The 21,446-nt window shown below is 45.0% G+C and overlaps 1 protein-coding gene across 1 annotated transcript in view; it reads right to left on the reverse strand.

The window, feature by feature from the left end:
- Positions 1-17,457, reverse strand: part of ZNF609 (zinc finger protein 609) — a 143,497-nt gene extending 126,040 nt beyond the window's left edge. Inside the window, 1 exon segment of the mRNA XM_049777599.1 lies at positions 16,608-17,457. Coding sequence (XP_049633556.1) covers positions 16,608-17,354 — 747 coding nt within the window. The 5' untranslated portion in view covers positions 17,355-17,457.
- Positions 17,458-21,446: the final 3,989 nt, after the last annotated feature.

Raw genomic sequence — 21,446 nt, forward strand, 5'->3', positions numbered from 1 at the left:
AACCACTGTTCTATAAACAGAAAATACAAGAATGCTACAAATCCCTCTATCTCTCCTTTGTTATATTATTCCTCCATCACAAACTACTATTTCTGTGGCTAAGTCTGACCTAAAGTTTATACTTTATTAGGCAGGTTAAAAAATGCATTATATGGAGCAGGAGTGATAGCAGAGTGGTAAAGTATTTGCCTTGCATGCTGTGGACCTGGGACGAGCCTGGAATCTATCCCCCAGCATCCCATATGGTCCCCCGAGCCTGCCAGGAACGATTTCTGAGCATAGAGCCAGGAGTGACGCCTGAGCACCACAGGGTGTGGCCAAAAAAAAAAAAGGACTGAACAGTGGATAAAGCATTTCCTTGAATGTGGTTGACCTAAGTTCAATTCAGCTCCTTGAGCTTATCAGTGATCCCTGAGCAGGCCTGGACTGACCCAAAATACAACGAAATATCTTTGTATGTGTCTTTTACCTAGGAATAACTTCTGTGATTAGGATATGTCAGCCAACCAAAGAAGCCTTTTCCTTGTGTCTTAGGGTGGGGGTGGGGGGAGAGAATGCTCTCAACCATGACTAAACTGTACCAAGAGAAACATATTTTGAAATATTAATATGGCCTGGCACCATCCTGATGATAATCCTTCCAGGACCACCCCAAATGGCACAACTGGGAAATTAACTGAAGAGAAAAGCAATCTCCCTCCTGCTCTTCCCCTTACAGATGCTCTTCCTCCGCCGTAGCTTTGCCATGTGCAGACTCATTCTATACTCACACAGAGATAGCACATGCATGTGTGCGTGTGCATGCACGCACGCGCACACACACACACACACAAATAACTCTCAGCAGGAACAGAAATCAAAGCCTAACCCCACGGTTTTTAAGTGAGCAAGTCCAATTTCCTTCTCTGTAGCCCTTGACACATGCTGGCTGGGAGCCGTCTGGAGTTTTTTCTGCTTTGTTCCTGCACCAGAAGGCTCTGCACTGCAGGTCAGAAGATGATAAGGAAATGAACAGTGTAATTTCCAAGACCTCTGTACACAGCCCTGTCAGCAGCTCTGGAGGCGGGTTACTCAAGCGTGGCTTGAAGAGTGAAAACCACAGCCATGAGAGCTTGGGCAGCCAGCAATGGAAAGATCTCAGCTGTGCATGTTACTGCCACCTCCAGCTTGAAACCCTGCTGCCTCCCTAGATGAGCTCGGCTGTAAAAGCTCCTGTACCCAAATGGCAAAAATACAAGTTCACAATGGGGGAGGAAGACTGAGGAACAGAAGTTGGATTTCTCATGCACTCTGGTGTAAAAACATAAACATTTAGCACTCTCCCTTCTGGCACACATGGAGCTGCATGTGCTGGCAAACCCACAGTAACAACTATCCATCCAACAGACCCAATTCCACACCAGGGATGTAGCCAAAAAAAGAAACTCAATTCATATGATATCTGAAAGCCAACAGGCTGCTTTCAATCGTGTTTGAAGCCAATTTTTGGACTCCCTCTGAAGCCTTTAGAACACATCACCGACATGAAAATTCTCCCAAACCAAAAGTCTAGGCCAACGTATTTATCTATTCATATTGAGATTCCAGTAAAAGTGAAATGTTGTTAGATTTCACTCCATTAATGCCTACAGAAGACAGACATCTTTCAACTCGAGTCATATATTTGTGGGGAACCAAATGGAGCTCAGTGGGTCCAAGGTCTCTCCAAGTGATAATATGACCCAGCTGTGTAGAGCTAAAAGGTTCAATGCTCAGTCCTAGGGGTGCTGGGTAGCCAGGGTTACATATAGTAATGTTTGAAAACCTCAGAGTACTGGGAATCAAACATGGGGGGGCCTCTTCATGCAAGGTCTGTGCTTCAGCCCATAAACCATTTCCCCAACCTGTGTTAAGCAAAATACTGTTCTACATGAATTGTGTCTTACGTAAAATTAACTGCCTTATTTAAACACCTGTTTGTGGTACCACGATTGGCAGTGCTCGGGGTCACTCTTGGCTCTGTGCTCAGGAATCATTCCTGGCAGTGCTCAAGATGCAGGTCAACTGGCATGGAAGTCAAGCAACTTACCCAATGTACTAAGGCTCCAGCCCAAATTAACCACTTTAATATCATAATCCTATTTAGGTACTTTTGTTTCCACATTTTAAAGATGAGAAAACAGACTAAGTTAACTGCTCAAGGATCACTCAAGTAATAAGTGGTGAAATGAATTACAAAGTTATACTATAGGAGTTCACATGAGGGGCCAGAGAGATAGCATGGAGGTAAGGCATTTTCCTTCCAGGGCAGAAGGATGGTGGTTCCAATACCGGGCATCCCATATGGTCCCCCGTCGCCTGGCCAGGGGCGATTTCCTGAGTGCAGGAGCCAGGGTAACCCCTGAGCAAAGCTATGGTGTGACCCCCAAAAAAATAGTCTCAAAACATGAAATTTAAATAGATGTTTTCTTGTTGTTTTCTTTAAATGTTGTTACTTGAGGGTTGTTCTTGTTTTATTTATTTATTTTTGGTTTCGTGAATCGACCAAATTAGCAGTTCTTAAAAGAAGGGAAAGGAAGTGCTGCAGTAAAGTGCACATTAATGCTCAGTAAAGAGGGAAGAAAATGAGGTATAGCCTTGAAAATAGATGAGTGTTCTACCACTGCTTGAACCACCTTAGTTGCATTCCACTCAGGAAAAAAATGCCCGACTTGATTTTAGATCAGGATTTTAGGTAAAGTTCACCCCTGAACACCTACATGGCATATGTTCATTGTCTCAACAGCCTATGAGGGAGCCATCAAGCTATGTCTGGTAATCTACTTGTGTGACAAGAGGGGAAAGAGAAGAAATGTGTTCTAGAGAGAACACGTTTCTCCAGAACGGATAACCCAAACAAGCTATAATGTTCACAGAAAAACATAGGCAAGCCTAGAAGGTTGGTATATTATGTCAAAAGCATACTCCTTTACATACCTTATAAAAAATTCACAATGACTTAAAAAGAAATTGTTTTATTTTGGAACGTACTCAGAGCTTACTACTCCCGGCTCGGTGCTCAGGGAATCTCAATATGGTGCCAGGGATCAACTGGGGTCAGCCATATACAAGACAAATGCCTTAACCTTTGGTACTATCTCTCCAGCTCATCAAATTCTCCTTTTTTTTTTTTTTTTTTGGTTTTTGGTTTTTGGGTCACACTCGGTGACGCTCAGGGGTTACTCCTGGCTATGCGCTCAGAAGTTGCTCCTGGCTTGGGGGACCATATGGGATGCCGGGGGATCGAATCACGGTCCGTCCAAGGCTAGCGCAGGCAAGGCAGGCACCTTACCTCTAGTGCCACCGCCCGGCCCCAGCTCATCAAATTCTAAATAATAAAGTAATTAACTGGAAACATTTAAATTATCTGGAAGTAGAGACTTTTGGTACCCTACTCCTGAAAGTTCTGGAAGGCTAAAACCTGCTTTTGGGGTTCTAGGACCACACCTGGTGCTGTTTCAGGGCAACTCCTAATATGTTGCTCTAAGTACGATATAGTACTTGAGACTGAACCGACCTCCAGTCCTTCCAGTCTTGGGCTTGGGTTCATCCCAGCCCCATGAAGCTGCGATTTTTCTTTCCCTTTTTTGGAAGGGAGGAGGAGCAGAGTGTCATTCATGGAGTTATTGAAGAAAAGAAAGACAATGCCAGACTGAAACAGGATTGGCCACAATCAAGGCACGTGCACTATTTCCTGTATTTTTCCCAATAACTTACATTTTTGACCAGTGGCATAATGCATTTGATTTTAGGGGCAACAATTTCAGGAACTGTCTTCTAGATGGTAGTCTATAAAGTCCTCTAAAAGCAAGAACCATCTTTCTCTGTTCACCTGTGTATTCCCAGCACAAAACATAATACCTGATATTTAGTATATGTGCTGCCGAAGCACATTTAAAAGCAGGGGCCAGAGAAATAGCATGGAGGGATGCAAGGCAAATGCCATATCCACTGTACTATTGCTGTACTATCCACTGTACTATTGCTCTGGCCCTCTTCACTGTTTGATTCAATGTTAAGGGGTAAGCAAAAGGCTTGTGAAGCAACTATTAACTAAGAAATACTATTTCTGGGCCAAAGACAGAGTACAGAGGGCAAGGTGCTTTCTTTGCATATGGCCTATCCAAATTTGATCCCCAGCACCACATATGGTCCTGAGCTCCACCTCCAGGAGTGATCATTGAGTGCAGAGCCAGGACTAAGTTCTGAACACCACTAAATGTTGTCTGAAAACAATAAATTAAAAAAAAAGGCTAAAAATCATCTGAGTTGAGTAAATTTGGTATCATTTATTCTAAAAAATGTATTTTTTCATAGAAGGCAATTAATTAACAATCAAAAAGAGGGGCCAAGGAAGATGTTATGGCTAGGTCTAAGCACAACTAAACTTAGATAAGCTAGTATCTGCCATTAGAAATAGAATAGATGGGGGCCGGAGAGATAGCATGGAGATAAGGCGTTTGCCTTGCATGCAGAAGGAAGTGGTTCGAATCCCGGCATCCCATATGGTCCCCCGAGCCTGCCAGAAGAGATTTCTGAGCAAAGAGCCAGGAGTAAACCCTGAGCGCTGCTGGTTGTGACCCAAAAACCAAAAAATAAAATAAAATAAATAAAAATTAATAAAATGGGCCCGGAGACATAGCACAGCGGTGTTTGCCTTGCAAGCAGCCGATCCAGGACCAAAGGTGGTTGGTTCGAATCCCGGTGTCCCATATGGTCCCCCGTGCCTGCCAGGAGCTATTTCTGAGCAGACAGCCAGGAGTAACCCCTGAGCAGCGCCGGGTGTGGCCCAAAAATCAATAATAATAATAATAATAATAATAATAATAATAATAATAATAATAAAATGCATTCAATGTTAATGAGTGAATGAAAAGCAATGATGGTATCCAACAGTATATCACATCTTTTCACAAAAGTCAATATCTGGGCTGGAGTGGTGGCACAAGCGGTAGGGTGTCTGCCTTGCACACGCTAACCTAGGAAGGACCCCAGTTCAATCCCCAGCATCCCATATGGTTCCCCAAGCTAGGAGCGATTTCTGAGTGCATAGCCAGGAGTAACCCCTGAGTATCACTGGGTGTGGTCCAAAAACAAAACAAAACAAAATAAAAGTCAACATCTGGCAGACCAGAGAGATGGTGCAGTGGGTACTGTATGCTTTACATGCAGCCTATTTGGATTCAATACCTAGCATCCAAATGATCCTCCAAGTCCACCAGTTGGGATTCCTAAGTGCAAAGCCAGAAGTAACACCTTAGCACTTGCAAATGTGGCCCCAAAACAAACCAACAAAACAAAAAGAAAACAAAACACATGGAAGTTAACATCTGTTTTGTTTTGTTTGTTTTTTGTTTTTCGGCCACACCCGTTTGATGCTCAGGGGTTACTCCTGGCTAAGCACTAGAAATTGCCCCTGGCTTGGGGGGACCATATGGGACTCTGGGGGATCAAACCATGGTCGAGATCTTTCCTTGGCTAGCGCTTGCAAGGCAGACACCTTACCTCTAGCACCACCTTGCCGGCTTTTTTTGTTTTGTTTTTTTGTTTTTTGTTTTTCGGGCCACACCCATTTGATGCTCAGGGGTTACTCCTGGAAGTTAACATCTGGGCCAGAGAGATAGTATAGCATGTAAAAGGCTTGTTTTCTGTACTTGGCTGCCTGGGGTTGTAATTCCAAGTAATGTATATGCTACCTCAAGCCCCTCCAGGGGTGATCCCTGAGCACAAGACCAGGAGTAAGCCCTGTACAGCCAGGTGTGACCCCAAAACAAAACAAAGTGTTAATATCCATAATACATTTGAAATCTATTAAAACTGTGTTAGAGGCCAGAGAGATAGCACACCATATAATGGCTCTTGCCATGTACGTGGCCAACCCAACCAAGTCCACTACCTGACACTCCCTACTGTACCTGAGCCCCACCAGGAGTGACTCTGAGTGCAGAGCCAAGAGTAAGTCGTGAACACAGCTGTGTGTCCTCTCTAAAGAGTTATGTCCAAGATGTACCAGGGCAGGATTTTTCCTTAACAGCAATAGTAAAATTGTCATTGCCAAACTGACAGGAGTGGCAAATGCCTCAACTATTACAATAAAAATTTAGTAGAAGACAATATATCTTATCTATCCAACCCATAATCAAAGTTTAAAATTAATTTCCCTGGCCTGAACAGACAGGCAAGGAACTTGTGCATATGTGCACAGATCTTACAGGTATAATCCCCAACTACTACCAGGAGTAAACTCTGAGCGTAGAGTGGAAAAAAGCCATCTTGAATACTACTGGGTTGAGGCCCTACAACCAAAATAGTTCAATGTAACATGTCCAATTGATAAACAGGAAGGCTAGAAAGATGGTACAGAGAGTAAGGCCCATACCTTGCATGCAACCAGTGCTGATTCAATCACTAGCACTGCCAAGGTTAGGGACAGAACCACATCCTCCCATATTTAAGGGCAACTATAAACAGTCATCCTTTATAAGCAATATCTACCATCTTACCAAAGTCACCCAAATTCTTTGAGTATCTATAATGTTAAATCAGTATGAAAGACAAGTGAAAGAGTACTTGAGCACAGAGTCAATGACTGTAAAGTAGCCTCAAAACAAGAAAACAGTGACTTCCTCATAACAGTTTGATTTGTTCAAAACCCTGGCACAACAATATGCCACAGGAATTCTTTTAGTGCCTGGTTTTGCATGACCTTGCTAGTCTTAGTTTCCTCTTCTATAAAATGAGGAGCCTGCAGCAGAGATCCTAAGTCCCTTGCTGGCATGCAGGCAGCCAACCTGGCTTGATCCTAGTCCTACATATGGTTCAAGCACCATCATGAGTGACCCTGGGCACAGGGTCAAGACAGCCTCTGAATACTGACAGAAAATGATCTCAAAACACACACCCCCACCTCAAAGGCAAGAATTCTTAAAATGAGGAGCTTCAACAAGATAATCTCTCTCTGGGCCCTTCTTGAATTAGATTCTGATGGAAATAAAGCTATAAAGAAAAAACGTAATTCGGCCATAGAAAGATCAAGATATTACCCGGAGAAATAGCACAGCGGTGTTTGCCTTGCAAGCAGCCGATCCAGGACGTAAGGTGGTTGGGTTCGAATCCCAGCGTCCCATATGGTCCCCTGTGCCTGCCAGGAGCTATTTCTGAGCAGACAGCCAGGAGTAACCCCTGAGCACCGCTGGGTGTGGCCCAAAAACGAAAAGAAAAAAAAAAAAAGAAAAAAGAAAAAACATCATTCAACTTAAGCTCTGTGGTAGAGAACGCATGTCTCACAATGATCAACTCCTTATTTTTTGAAAGATAAATGCTTAAGGGTATTTGGCTTCAGGAAGCAAGGTTGATCCCTTACCAACAGCTGAGCAGAACAGTCAGTTCCCAGGAAAGTTGTGAAGAGAACAGGCCTCAGATCAGAAGGAACAGAGAACCCTGACCTTTGTGAGGCAAAAAGAAAGCTCTAAGGCATAAAATCAGATAGGCGAACAAAATTAGGGCAAAGAGAGATGTCCCTAGAACACAGGTAGGATTGCAAGCATGATGAGGTGAAAGAGGTGCTCGGCCATTTTGTCATTCTCTCTGTACTCTACACAATAAAGAGGTCAAAGAAAGCAAAGGAGGGACAGTTACTGCCTGGCGTGATCAAAAGCAGCAGCAATAGGGATAGGGAGCTTACAGTACAAAGTTTCAGACCTTTTGGTTACTAGGTATACTTTATAATTGGAAAATCACTAAAACTGGGGCCAGAGTGATAGCATAGCAGTAGGGTGTCTGGGACACGCCTAGGATCGATCCCCAGCATCCCATATGGTCCCCTGAGCCTGCCAGGAGCGATTCTGAGAACAGAGTCAGTAGTAACCCCTGACCACTGCTGGGTGTGGCAAAAACAAAACAAAACAAAACAAAACAAAAAAATCACTAAAATAACTAAAAACTCCTAGTTCAGTCCTGGCAAAGGTATCAAAATAACACATCGGGGGCCAGAGCAGTGGCACAAGTGGCAGGACATCTGCCTTGCATGTGCTAACCTAGAATGGACTGCAGTTCCATCCCCCAGTGTCCCATGACCTAAATTTGATTCCCATGTGGTCCCCCAAGCCAGGAGTAACCCCTGAGCATCACTGGATGTGACCAAAAACCAAACAACAACAACAACAACAACAACAAAAACATCAGGGCCAGAAAACAGTACAGTGGGTAGGGTGCTCACTTTGCATGCGGTGGACCCACATGGAGTCCAAAATGAATTTACTTTTTTGTTTTGTTTTTTGTCATATCCAGCGGTGCTTAGGAGTTACTCCTGGCTCTGTGTTCAGAAACCGCTTCTAGCAGGCTCAAAGAATCACATGGGAATCAAATTTAGGTCTGTTCTCTGTTGGCTGCATGCAAGGCAAAGACCCTACCTCTGTGCTGTTGCTCCGGCCCCAACTTACTTTTTCTTTGTCTGGCAGTTGGCAATAATGCAAGCGCTAAGTTTGTGACAATCACATAGGTGCTCTCCCTTCTCTACTTATGCAGCAGGCAGATGAGTGGGAGGGGCCACTGCCAGGAGCTTTTCCAGAAGCTGCCATAGTCATCAGCTTGAAGGCCACACCCCTTTGAGATGCAAATCCTGAGCTTTGAGATGGAGACAAACAAGGCAAACAGGTCAAGAATTCCAGCATTACCTTGTTTAATGTTCTAACAGATTCTTGACTCAGGCAGGGATAATCTGGGAAAAGCCCCATATAAAACCAACTTTAATTGATTGGTAGGAGACCATACCTGGTGATGCTCAGGGACTGCTCTTGGTAGGGCTTAAGTGATCCCTTGCCACAACCAGCTGCACGTAAGACATGACCATACTACTTATCTGGCCCTTATAAAACCAACTTCATAAAGGTACGAGAAGTACACAGTTCCCCTTTGAAATTAGTCCGCATCTCATGGGCCCGGAGAGATAGTACAGCGGTGTTTGCCTTGCAGGACCAAAGGTGGTTAGTTCGAATCCCCGTGTCCCATATGGTCCCCCGTGCCTGCCAGGAGCTATTTCTGAAGACAGCCAGGAGTAACCCCTGAGCACCGCCGGGTGTGGCCCAAAAACAAAAAAAAAAAAAAAAGAAATTAGTCCACATCTCAGTGTGAGGTTGTTTACCTGGGCTTTTTCCCCTTTGGAAAAAAGAAGTATGCGCAATCTGAAACATGAACCATCCCCCCCTCATCCCACCCACCTCCATATTTTTCTAAGCTATTTTACTTCATTATTTTGTCTCCTCCTGAAATTATTTTCTATGAGGGAAAAGTTTAAAACTGACTTTCCTTTTCCTGAAAAGAAAAATTCCTTGCTCCAGTCTGAAATCACAATTCCAGACAACCTACATGCAGACCTAGTGGGTTTCAGGAGAAGTTTAACAGTAGCCTGAGGGGCTGGTGAGACGTTACTGTTCATGCCATGTGTCACTCACAGACTTGACCAGTCCTAGCTCACACCATGAGCACACACATCATGAGCCAAGCAAGGTGGAAGCACTTTCTTTTTTGTGTGAGAGAGGGTGAGAGGGTTTGGGGCCACACCCGAGTTGTGCTCAGGAATCACTCCTGGTTCTGTTCAGGGGCATTCTGGTGCCACAAATCGAAAGAGGGTCGGGATCATGCAAGGCAAGCACTATTTCTCTAGCCCCAAAGCACAATTTCTTGTACCACATTCTATCTAAATTGCCTGCAAGTGCTGTGAAAGCTAGGAGTTCGGTGAACTAAACCATTAGTTGTCGGCAGGATCCACTTCTCCCACCTGCAACGTATTTTTTGTTTTTGTTTTATTTTGTTTTGGGGCCACACACAGGCAGCGCTCAAGGGTTACTCCTAGCTCTGAGCTTCGAAATCACTCCTGGCAGGCTCAGGGAACCATATGGGATGCCAGGGATCTAACCCGAATCCGTCCCAGGTTGGCTGCATGCCCAGACGCCCACCTGTGACACTATTAATCAAAGCAAATCAAGGAAACAAGAGAAAAGGCTCTAATGGTTTATTCTGCAACATTCCTTCCATTTCTCCAGCTGGTAGGAAGCATGAAGAACGAATACTCAGTAACAATCTGGAGCTGGAGCACTTCCAAGCTAAAACAGTGAGCCTGGGCAGAGGTACAATGGAGCAACACTGGAGTCCCATAAAAGACATTATCCCCAACACCTCTAGTTTCAAAAATCTACCTTGATGAGGGACATCCTGAAGTAGAGGATGATGAGAGTTTGAATATTCAAATTCTCCCTCATCAATCAAGCGGTAGAATCAACTACACTTTTTTTTCCCATTACTAAAAGGGATGGCAGGAACTCTAGTCAAGCTACTTCCCAAAGTTAATGCATTAAGAAGTTTCTATTACGGGGCCTGCGAGGTGGCGCTAGAGGCAAGGTGTCTGCCTTGCAAGTGCTAGCCAAGAAGGACTGCGGTTCGATCCCCTGGCGTCCCATATGGTCCCTCCAAGCCAGGGGCGATTTCTGAGCGCTTAACCCCTGAGCATCAAACGGGTGTGGCAAAAAAAAAAAAAAGAAGTTTCTATTACAGGACCGAAGCTGTAGCACAGTGGTAGGGCATATCCTTGGTCCCCGGAGCAGAAGTGATTTCTGAGCACATAGCCAGGAGTAACCCCTGAGCATCATAGGGTGTGGCCCAAAAAGCATAAAAAGAAAAAAGAAGTTTCTATTTCAGGACCAAAGTTATTAATACAATGAGTAGGACATTTGCCTCACAAACAGTCAACTCAGGTTTAATCCTCAGCACCACCCCCAAGCCCACCAAGACTGATCCTTGAGTGTAGAATGAGAATCAGTCCTAAGCATTCAATAACAAAAAAGAAATTTTGGGTCCGGAGAGATAGCGTGGAGGTAGGGCTTTTGCCTTGCATGCAGAAGGATGGTGGTTGGAATCCCGGCATCCCATATGGTCCCCCGAGCCTGCCAGGGGCAATTTCTGAGCGTAAGAGCCAGGAGTACCCTGAGTGCCGGCGGGTGTGAACCAAAAACAAAAACAAAAACAAAAAAAAAATTCCCAGTCCAGAATATATTACTCCTAGGGGTCTCGAGTGTGACTCAATAACAGAGCACTTGTTTTACACACGTGAGATTTAAGACAGCCAGCACCACAAAACTAAAACAAAAAGTGTATCATTCCTGGACCACAACTGCAACATGCTTCGCTATTTGGGTTCTGCTACTTGTCTCATATAGAAGGAGCATTCCAAGCCAATGAAGCCTTATTATAACTTATCTCAGAGAGATGATCTTAAGAGATGTCTTCAAAGACTTAGCTTGTAGCTCTAGTTCCAGTCATCAAACACTGACCCAGTATCTATGCTTCCAACCTAAGGTTCATTGTTTTCTCAACAGCTACTCCACCACAGGATTCCTATCCTTTCCCAGTCAACTTGCTTCTCTATCATCCCCACACCATGAATCGCTTATATCACCAAGTTACTTAACAACCTCTAAAATTTAGATTAATTTCAATGAACAAAGGCACCCAAAGAACATATTTGTGGAAACAATAAAAGGAATTAAGAAAGGAAGTTTCTGTCATAGTCTGCTCAGCAAGGGGCTGGAGAAAGAGTATAGTGGATTGGGAGGACTCTTGCTTTGCACAAGGCAGACCTGGGTTAAATCCCAGACTCCATGTGGTCCCCCAAGCACCATGAGGAGGGATTCTTGAGTGTAGAGCAAGGAGTAAACTCTGAGCACTGCCAAGTATGGCACAAACAAAAACAAAAACAACACAAACCATGGCCAACCTGAGTTCAATCCCTGGCACAGCATATAGCCCCCGTTCCCCAAAGCCCACTAAGAGTTGTCCCTGAACATAGAGCCAGGAGTAGACCACAGACCACCGGGTGTGGTTCCCCCCCCCCAAAAAAAAAAGTACTTTTAAGAGCCACCACCATGCCTGTCCAAGGGCCAGACTCAGAGACTTATTTAACTCTCAAAAGGTAAGCAAAACTCATGTATATACCGTATTTTCCAGCGTATAAGACGACTTTTGAAAAGAAAAAAAGTCAATCAAAAACCAGGGGTCGTCTTATACGCCGAGTATATCCCGAAAAACGTTTCGATATGCCGCTAAACAAAAATCATCTGGATATTGCCACGAAACGAAGTTTCCAACTCGATCCTGCACCAATCACTGCCAGGCTGCTCGGACCGCCTCTCTCACTCAGCCAATTCAAGCAGGCTTTTGATGCATGCAAATGAGACAATGTTCTGCACCAATCACTACAAGGCTGCTCGGACCGCCTCTCTCACTCAGCCAATCCAAGCAGGCTTTTCATGCATGCAAATGAGACAATGTTCTGTACCAGAATCTGCACTGTCAAAAGTCTGCTCAGATGGGCCAGAGTCAGAGAGGAAGTCTATTACAGCGAATATAGGCCTAAAACTGTTTTAACTGTAAAATTAGGGGGTCGTCTTATACGCCAGAAAATACAGTAGAGGTCCGGCAGGGAACAGAATAAGGTGCTTCAGAAGGGGTCGGAGTCCCCTGCCCTGTTGAAGCCGTGTCAGCTGCACACAAGCCCCAAAACTGCTGCTACACCAATAACCTAACTTGAATGCTTTTCTATGAATCTCTTCAGGGAAACCAAAAACTTCAGATATACCAGTTTAGGGCTGACATCTTGGGATCATTTTTAAAGAAAGAGCGGGCTGCTTCCCCCTAATGCCTCCATAATTCTGGAAGCCCTAGCAGTCACATCCACCATCCACAGACTCTGCCGTGCAAATTCATCAGCAAAATTTCACAAACCTTTGAAATCCTAGAGCACACAGCTGCCGATACACTCACACAACACCTCCATATTTTTCAAGACACCCCAATAATGGGGCCATAGCGGTAGCGCAGCAGTAGGGCGTTAATCTTGCACATGGCTGATCCAGGACAGACCTAGGTTTGACCCCCCGGCAACCCACATGGTCCCCCAAGCCAGGAGCGATTTCTGAGCGCATAGCCAGGAGGAACCCCTGAGGGTCAAGGATGTGGTTCCCCCTAACCCCCCCAAAAAAAGACATTTCAATAAGAATGCGCCAAACTAGATGCGAAATTAACATAAAAGCCACCTCAGTTCAAGGAGCAAATCAATAACAGATGCTCAACTAGCAATAATTTAATAAACCATCAATGACATAATGACCCCATTGTGTGATATGACAATTTTCACAAATTTTCTTTTAATGGGAGTTTTTTTTAATATTACCATTTAGTTGTAAAAGTAATAAGTAAATTATTGTACCTGCCAAAGGCAGATTTAGGGAAGGGTGGGAAACTGGGGAAAATGGTGGAGGGAATGTACTACTGATGGAGAGATTGGCATTAGAACATTGAATGCTAGAAGTAACTGTTAGAAGCAACTTTATAAATCACGATGTTGGGGCCGGGCGGTGGCGCTAAAGGTAAGGTGCCTGCCTTGCCTGCGCTAGCCTCGGACGGACCGCGGTTCGATCCCCCGGCGTCCCATATGGTCCCCCAAGCCAGGAGCGACTTCTGAGCGCATAGCCAAGAGTAACCCCTGAGCGTCACAGGGTGTGGCCCAAAAACCAAAAAAAAAAAAAAATAAATAAATAAAAATAAATAAATCACGATGTTTAAGTTTTTTTTTTGTTTTTTTTTTTTTTTTGGTTTTTGGGCCACACCCGGCGGTGCTCAGGGGTTACTCCTGGCTGTCTGCTCAGAAATAGCTCCTGGCAGGCACGGGGGACCATATGGGACACCGGGATTCGAACCAACCACCTTTGGTCTGGATCGGCTGCTTGCAAGGCAAACGCCGCTGTGCTATCTCTCCGGGCCCAAATCACGATGTTTAAATAATAACCAATTTTTAAAAGTACTTTTAGGTCGACTGAATAGTGCAATGGCTTAGAGGAGCTGCCTTGCAAGTATATATGATCATGGGTTCAAATCTCCAGTGCCCCACATGTGCACAGCATAATCCTAAAAGCTCTATCATTTGAGCATAAGCAACTATGACAGCCTGGTGCTGAAAGAGATTTCCAATCACACTTAAACCAGGTGTAGATAAGCATCACAAAAAGGGGCATGGGGACTGGAGCGAAAGCACAGCGGTAGGGCATTTGCCCTGTACATGGCCAACACAGAAAAGACTCAGGTTCAATCTCTGGCATCCCATATGGTCCCCCGAGACTGCCAGGAAAACCCTTGAGTGTGGCCCAAAAACAAACAAAAAAGGTTGGGTGGGGGGCATGAACCCTGGAAAGCACCACAATCAGAGTGCTAGTCCCCACAAGTACCAGAATTTGAAGAGGCCCCTGGGGAGCGCCAGAGCTAAAAATGTGTTAGCACCTGTCAGACACATAGGCGATTACTATAGCAACCACATTAAAAACAATAACAATAGAAAGGGGAGGGAAAAACAGAGTAGCTAAAAGAATTAAAAATGAAAATACTGGACTGGAGTGATAGCACAGCAGGAGGGCGTTTGCCCTGACCGGACGGACCTTGGTCGGATCCCCGGTGTCCAATAAGGGCTCAAGACAGGAGCGATTTCTGAGCACATAGCCAGTAGTAACCCCTGAGTGTCACAAGGTGTGCCCCCCCCCCCAAAAAAAAAAGAAAATACTTCCCAGGGCTCTGGAGAGATATTGACCATAAGAGCTCCAGCTTACCATTATAAATCTGAGAGTTCTGGATAGTACCCACGTGCGGGTACTATCCTAGGGGCACTGCTATTGGTAACCTCCAGCACTACAGCAAGTGTGATCTTCAATACACTGCAATCAAAGGTGAAACTTCCAGTGCACACCACAATCCAGTACACAAGTCCCAAAGAGTACCACAACCTAGTATGAGAGATAATACAGTGGGTAGGGTACTTGTCTTGCACGTGGCAGTCTGAGAACCCCACATGGTCCCCAAACCTGCCAGGAATAATTCCTGAGCGCAGAGGCAGGAGTTAACACCTAAGCACTGCCAACTATGGCCCCAAAACCAAAACAATAAAAATTTAAAAATGTTATCCATCTGTACCCCAGAGAAAATGGCCAATTCCAGCTGTAGAGGATGAACCAAGCCAGTAAGTAGCTGGAACTCGACCCTAAGCCAGTGGAGGTAGACTATGGCACCTGCCACTTACACAATCTTGTGGACAGCTGCCACTGATAAAAGGAAACAAACTCATGTAATTAATGTCTGAAAATTCACAGCCCTGTGACCGGAGACACCCAGAAGTTGCTAAGATCTCTGTAAGTACTAAAGGCTAGGATCAAAAATAAGAAAGTCACTGGTAGAGAGTAACCCCCCAATGCAGGCAATGCGAGAGCATCACCATGCAGATGCACACATGCAGCCTCCCTACTTATTAACACATACACAGGGAGATAGGTATTCCCTGCTGCAGCTGATGTAATTACAGAGAAATCAATTTATGCTGCATCTGCTAGGACCAGCTGAAAGCAAAGGGTGTGCAGACACAGAGCAGAAAATCAAGAGCCAATGAACAGCTCATTACCAGGCCAGCCATTTGGCAAGACATTGGAAGCTGTTGAAGGCTGAGCTAATCCTAGACTCATGCCTACATTGTTTCAGCCCTGCAGGCTCCATTTCCTGAGACTAAGCTCTTTTTCTCAGAGGAGGTCCCCTCCTGGAGCTGAAGGCACTGCGTGAAGCAGAAGGTGAGGTGTCATTACACTGTTTGGCAGCTATGAAACCAGCAGCAGACCTTGATTCCCAACCATCCCAATTATCAAGGGAGATACCTGGCCAACATCTACCTGATTCGAGGCCAAAGAATCTGCCAAGGCCAAGCTTTCAAAGCCACAATACGGACTCCTAAGGGCTGACTGATGAGTGCATTCAAGGTGGAGCCAGCAACTTCTGTCCCCTTTTCTCCACACAAAGGATGCCCTTTTGCTTTTCAGTAGCCAGAAATAGAACACTTTGTGGGCACCATGCCATGAAATTTTTCTAACACTCTTCCTTTTGAGACTTAACATGGAATGCTAGTCTATGGAGAATAGCATTCAATCTAACGCTGAATATGACTGAATTTATCCATGACTTGGATATGAAATGTCAGTCAAGCTAAGAATCATATCAAGGGGCCGGAGAGATAGCATGGAGGTAAGGCGTTTGCCTTTCATGTAGGAGGTCATCGGTTCAAATCCCGGCGCCCCATATGGTCCCCTGTGCCTGCCAGGAGCAATTTCTGAGCCTGGAGCCAGAAATAACCCCTGAGCACTGCCAGGTGAGACCCAAAAACCACAAAAAAAAAAAAAAAAAGAATCATATCAAAATTTGAGGGAACAAGTGGGTGAAGTGGGACAAGGACAAGATGGGAGGTTCTGAACTTGACCCAAGGAAAATTGATTCGAAGTAATTATTCCCAACAATATTCCATTGCAAAATGTCTGGCCTTTTAATCAATAGGTAGAAATGTCCTCATTTGGAAGAAAACCACATTTTCATAACAAACTGCTCTCAACTTGGAATTGGCCATTATCTACACACTAATTAATAATCCTCGCCGAAAAGCACATAGAGCATTAGGCAGCCAGTCCAGGGTATATTTGACTGCCAGCGGGCAACCTGAGCAGGCCACTTCTTACCTTTTCAGACTTGACTTTCTTTAGCGGGCGACACTCATTCTCCCCTTCCTCTGGCTCCGGCTTAGCTCCCAAAGGGTTCAGCGCTGCCCCAGGCTCAAGAGTTATACTCCCGAGAGGCTCCACAGCTCCTGTGTCCACCCCTGTACTTCCATCATATTGCCCACCCCGTCCTCCCAAGGGCACTGGCTGGAGGACCCCAGGATCCTTTTCTGCGCAAGTTCCCATTCCTTCGCTTCTCTCCTTCTTGCTCTTAGATGAGCTGTTCTCCTTCTCCTTTTTGGAGCCGGCTACACTGCGGGACGCCTTAGCCACCTTCTCAGAGCCCTTGGGAGCAATAGCAGCAACCAGGCTTCCTGCATTGGCACCGTCTCCTGAGCGTCTCTGCACCTCTTTCTTGCTAGTTGCTCCCTCACTGGGCGTGAACAGGGAAGTCCCCGGAGTGGGCTTGCTAGTGTCCTTGCCACTCTTACTTCTTTTGGATTTGGATTTGCCTTCCTTCCCTTGAGGACCTGGCACTGGGGTCACAAACTTGATGTTGTCGGGTAGTGTGGCAACGGCATTGGGAGCTGGGATCCCCACCTCCTTTGAGCCTGACATTTCCAGTTTCTGCTGGTCCTTCTCCAGATCGGCGTCCAGGTCAATGATGAGATTCCCTACTCCAATGTCCCATTCATCCCCACTGTCGTATGTCTCAACCGGGTTCGCATCCACTCCTTTCCCTCCGGAGGCTCCACTGCTCAAGGACATCTTAGAGTCAACGTCCCACCTCAAGATTCAAGGCTCTTCCTTGCCCCCAGCTTTCCTATTTTCAGCTTCAGCTATGTGCTCAGACCTGCCACAGTGGTCAGTATATGCCCAGTGGACCACATCATTGCTGGAAAAAGAAAATGTAAAGAGCTGTTAAAGAAACAATACAGGCAAGGAGACAGCCTGAAATAAATCCCACAACCAACAATCTCTTCCTTAGGCGGCTATCAATTACATCCCAATAGAAAAGACAAACAGGTTCAACTGTATTTCTAACTAAGTGACACTAGACCGTGGGAAAAGTTCATTCCCATTGCATGTCCCTAGGGGAGAGAACACAATTTCCAATTAACTGCCCAGAGATTCTGTGGTCAGTCTCAACTAGGAGGCCTCTAGAGTTGGCTCCCCATCCCCAAGGCTCGCATCTGCTGCCACTGCCAGCGGGCGATTCTCCCTCAGTTAGTATAGGCCCTGCCACTGCAGAGTCAAACTATAGAACAACTTAAAGCATTCCCCTATTTCTCCTGGTTTCTTCTTGAATCATCAGCAACTCGGAGCACGGTCTAGCAAAGGCCATCCACTAATAAGCTTATCCCAAATGAGAACTATATAGATTCATTGTTGTTTCCACTTGCAGGGTGGGGAGGAAGAGTGTTAGTGTGAATAGAAGGACAAAAACAAGCAGAACTCTGGGAAAATGTAACTTCAACATAGGGATAAATTTGCAGGAAGACATAACCCTTAGAGAGAACGCAACTCATTTAAAGAAGAAAATAAGTTTTACTAAACTCCAGGTTTCAAATTATGTCCAAATAACCAAATTCAAGTGAAGTCTTTTCTATTTCCCAAAACCTATGAAGACACAGAAAAAAGAGAAAATGTATTATTAATAACTGAACAGTATAAAAAGTCACTGCTCACTTTTCTTATATTCCTACATAAGATTAATGCAATTTTAGAGAGTATGGTCTCAAGTTGAATAAATCAAAGGGAGGTGGTAAAAGGGACAACTTCTAGCTCCAGTCTCCTGACTAGACAACCTAACAGACAACATATCTATCCCTTTCTAGGTATGCTCGATGAAAAGCAATTGTTTTGTTCAGGCCCTTCCATAATATTTCTATCCAGTTAGATGCAATTTTCAGAAGAAAGCAGTAAAGCAAACAGTGGTGGCACAGGTGTATCTGTTTGTTTTTTGTTTGTTTGTTTTTTGGTTTTTCGGGCCACACCCATTTGATGCTCAGGGGTTACTCTTGGCTAAGTGCTCAGAAATTGCCCCTGGCTTGGGGGGACCATATGGGAGGCGGTGGGGGGGGGGGATCAAACCGTGGTCCTTCCTTGGCTAGCGCTTATGAGGCAGACACCTTACCTCTAGCGCTACCTCGCTGGCCCCGGCACAGTATATCTTAATTGGACTTTTAACAGGTAAATAGTACAACAGGACAAAGATAAGACAAAAATTCATTTCTGAGGGGCCAGAGTGGTGGCGCAAGCCATAAGGCATCTGTCTGCTTTGCACACACTAGCCTAGGATAGACTGCAGTCAGATACCCCAGCGTCCCATATGGTCCCCCAAGCCAGGAGTGATTTCTGAGTGCATAGCCAGTAATAATCCCTGAGCATCACCGGGTATGGCCCAAACTTCCACCGCCGAAATAAATTTCATTTCTGAGATTCTCAAAACCATGTCAAAGAACCATGTCAAGGACTGAATAAAGGAGTTCCATCTTAGGACAGCAAAGTTGTATCAAGTGAATGACTGCGACCACAGAAAATTTGAAAAAGGTGGCTGACCTGTTGTATGGAGCAGAAAAAATTAGATTTAGTGTAGAGATGAACAAACACGTCCTCACTTTAAGTTGAGCGTTAATACCAATAGCACTATATACACATACATCAGAGCTAATAACTTATTTCATTAGAATGAGAAGAAAGTGTGTGAGGCATGATGTAGGAGGTAAGAAAAAATGCTTGAGGTTACAGAAGACAACACAGGAGAAAAGGCACTTGCCTTTCAAGTGAAGGCAAGTTCACTGGTTCAAATCCAGGCACCACATGTGGTCACTCCTGAGCATTACAGGACTTGACACCCTCCTAAAAAAGGGGGTGGTGGGGCTGGAGAGATAGCATGGAGGTAAGGCGTTTGCCTTTCATGCAAGAGGTCATCGGTTCGAATCCCAGCGTCCCATATGGTCCCCCGTGCCTGCCAGGAGCAATTTCTGAGCATGGAGCCAGGAGTAACCCCTGAGCACTGCCGGGAGTGACCCAAAAACCACAAAAAAAAAAAAAAAAAAGGGGGTGGTGTCTAAAAATGCCACTCACTACTTACTATAAAGTAAAGGAAACATAATTCCTGAAAAGTTAAGTGAAATTATTCCTTTGGAAAGGATCAAGAATTCTAAGAAAAAAATGTAATAAAATGTTTAAAATTCTCAACACTGTACTGACCACCAATCTACCATAAATAGTAGTGTATGACAAATTTGTTCCTTCACTACTTTGAAAAATTAACTGCCACCTATGTGCCAGGCACAACACTACATGCTGAGAATACAGCAGTAAGCAAGAGAGAAAATACAGCTGTAGAACTTGGTCCTGAAAATAGTTCAGAGGCCTTGGAGAAAGAGTACAGCAGGTAGGGTGTTTTGCCTTGCATGTGGTAGACACAGGTTTGATCTCCAGTATTCCTTCAATATAATTTATCCCCCAAGCCCTCCAGGAATAATTCCTAAATGCATAGTCATGAGAAGCCCCTAAGCACCACTAAGTAAGGCACCTCAATCCCCAGAGCCATATATGGTCCCAAATCTTTTTTTTTTCTTTTTTGGTTTTTGGATCACACCCGCCAGCACTCAGGGGTTACTCCTGGCTCTATGCTTATAAATCGCTCCTGGCAGGCTCAGGGGACCATATGGGATGCCGGGATTCGAACCACCAACCTTCTGCAGGAAAGGCAAACGCCTTACCTCCATTTTATCTCTCTGGCCCCCCAATTTTTTTTTTTTTTTAAAGAAAAAGATGGGGCCGGAGTGCCGGCGCAGTGGTAGGGTGTTTGCCTTGAATAAAGCTGACCTAGGATGGACCTTGGTTCAATCCCCTGGCATCCCATATGGTCCACCAAGCAAGGAGCGATTTCTGAGCACATAGCCAAGAGTAACCCCTAAGCATCAACCGGTGTGGCCCAAAAATAACAGCAACAACAACAACAACGACGACGACAAAAAGTCAAACCAGGGGGCTGGAGTGAAAGCACAGCAGTAGGGCGTTTTGCTTTGCAGGCAGTCAACACAGGATGACCCTGATTCGAATCCCAGCATCACACATGGTCCCCCGAGTCTGCCAGGAGTGACTTCTAAGCACAGAGCCAAGAGAAACCCTTAAGTGCTTCCGGGTATGACCAAAAGACAAAAACAAAATAAATAACAAATAACAAAATAAAGTTAAATGAGGGACTGGAATGATAGCACAGTACATGCAGCCAACCCAGGTTCAAACACCAGCATCCCACACTGCCAGGAACGATTCCTGAATGAGAACTAAGAATAACCCCTGAGCATCATCTATTATGGCCCCCAAACAGAAATAAAAACAAATAAAAGTCAAACCTAGGGGCTGGAGAGACAGCCACAGGTCAGACCACATTGTTTGCTCGATCTCCAGAGCCACAGATGGTCCCCTGAGCACCTTCTGGTGTTATTTCTGAGCACAGAAACAGGAATAGCACCTGGGCAGTGTTGGGTCTGGCAAAAAGACCAACAATAAAAACAAATTAAAGTAAAAACTCTTAACTTGAACACATTACTGCAAAACTTTTTTAACACCATATATAGGATAAAAACTAGGGTAACTTCATATTGCTCTGAATACTAAATGTTACAAGAGAATAAAGAATTTACAGGATTTTGGGACCAAGCGATAGCACAGTGGCAGGGCGTTTGCCTTGCAACTGGCTGAACCGGGACAGATCCGGTTTAGTTCCTGACATCCTGCATGGTCCCCTGAGCCTGCCAGGAGCATTTTCTGAGCGCAGAGCCAGGAGTAACCCCTAAGTGCCACCAGATAATGGCCCAAACAAACAAAGAAGCTACAGGA

The sequence above is a fragment of the Suncus etruscus genome, chromosome 1 (genome assembly GCF_024139225.1).
Source record: "Suncus etruscus isolate mSunEtr1 chromosome 1, mSunEtr1.pri.cur, whole genome shotgun sequence".
In the NCBI taxonomy this organism is placed as follows: domain Eukaryota; kingdom Metazoa; phylum Chordata; class Mammalia; order Eulipotyphla; family Soricidae; genus Suncus; species Suncus etruscus.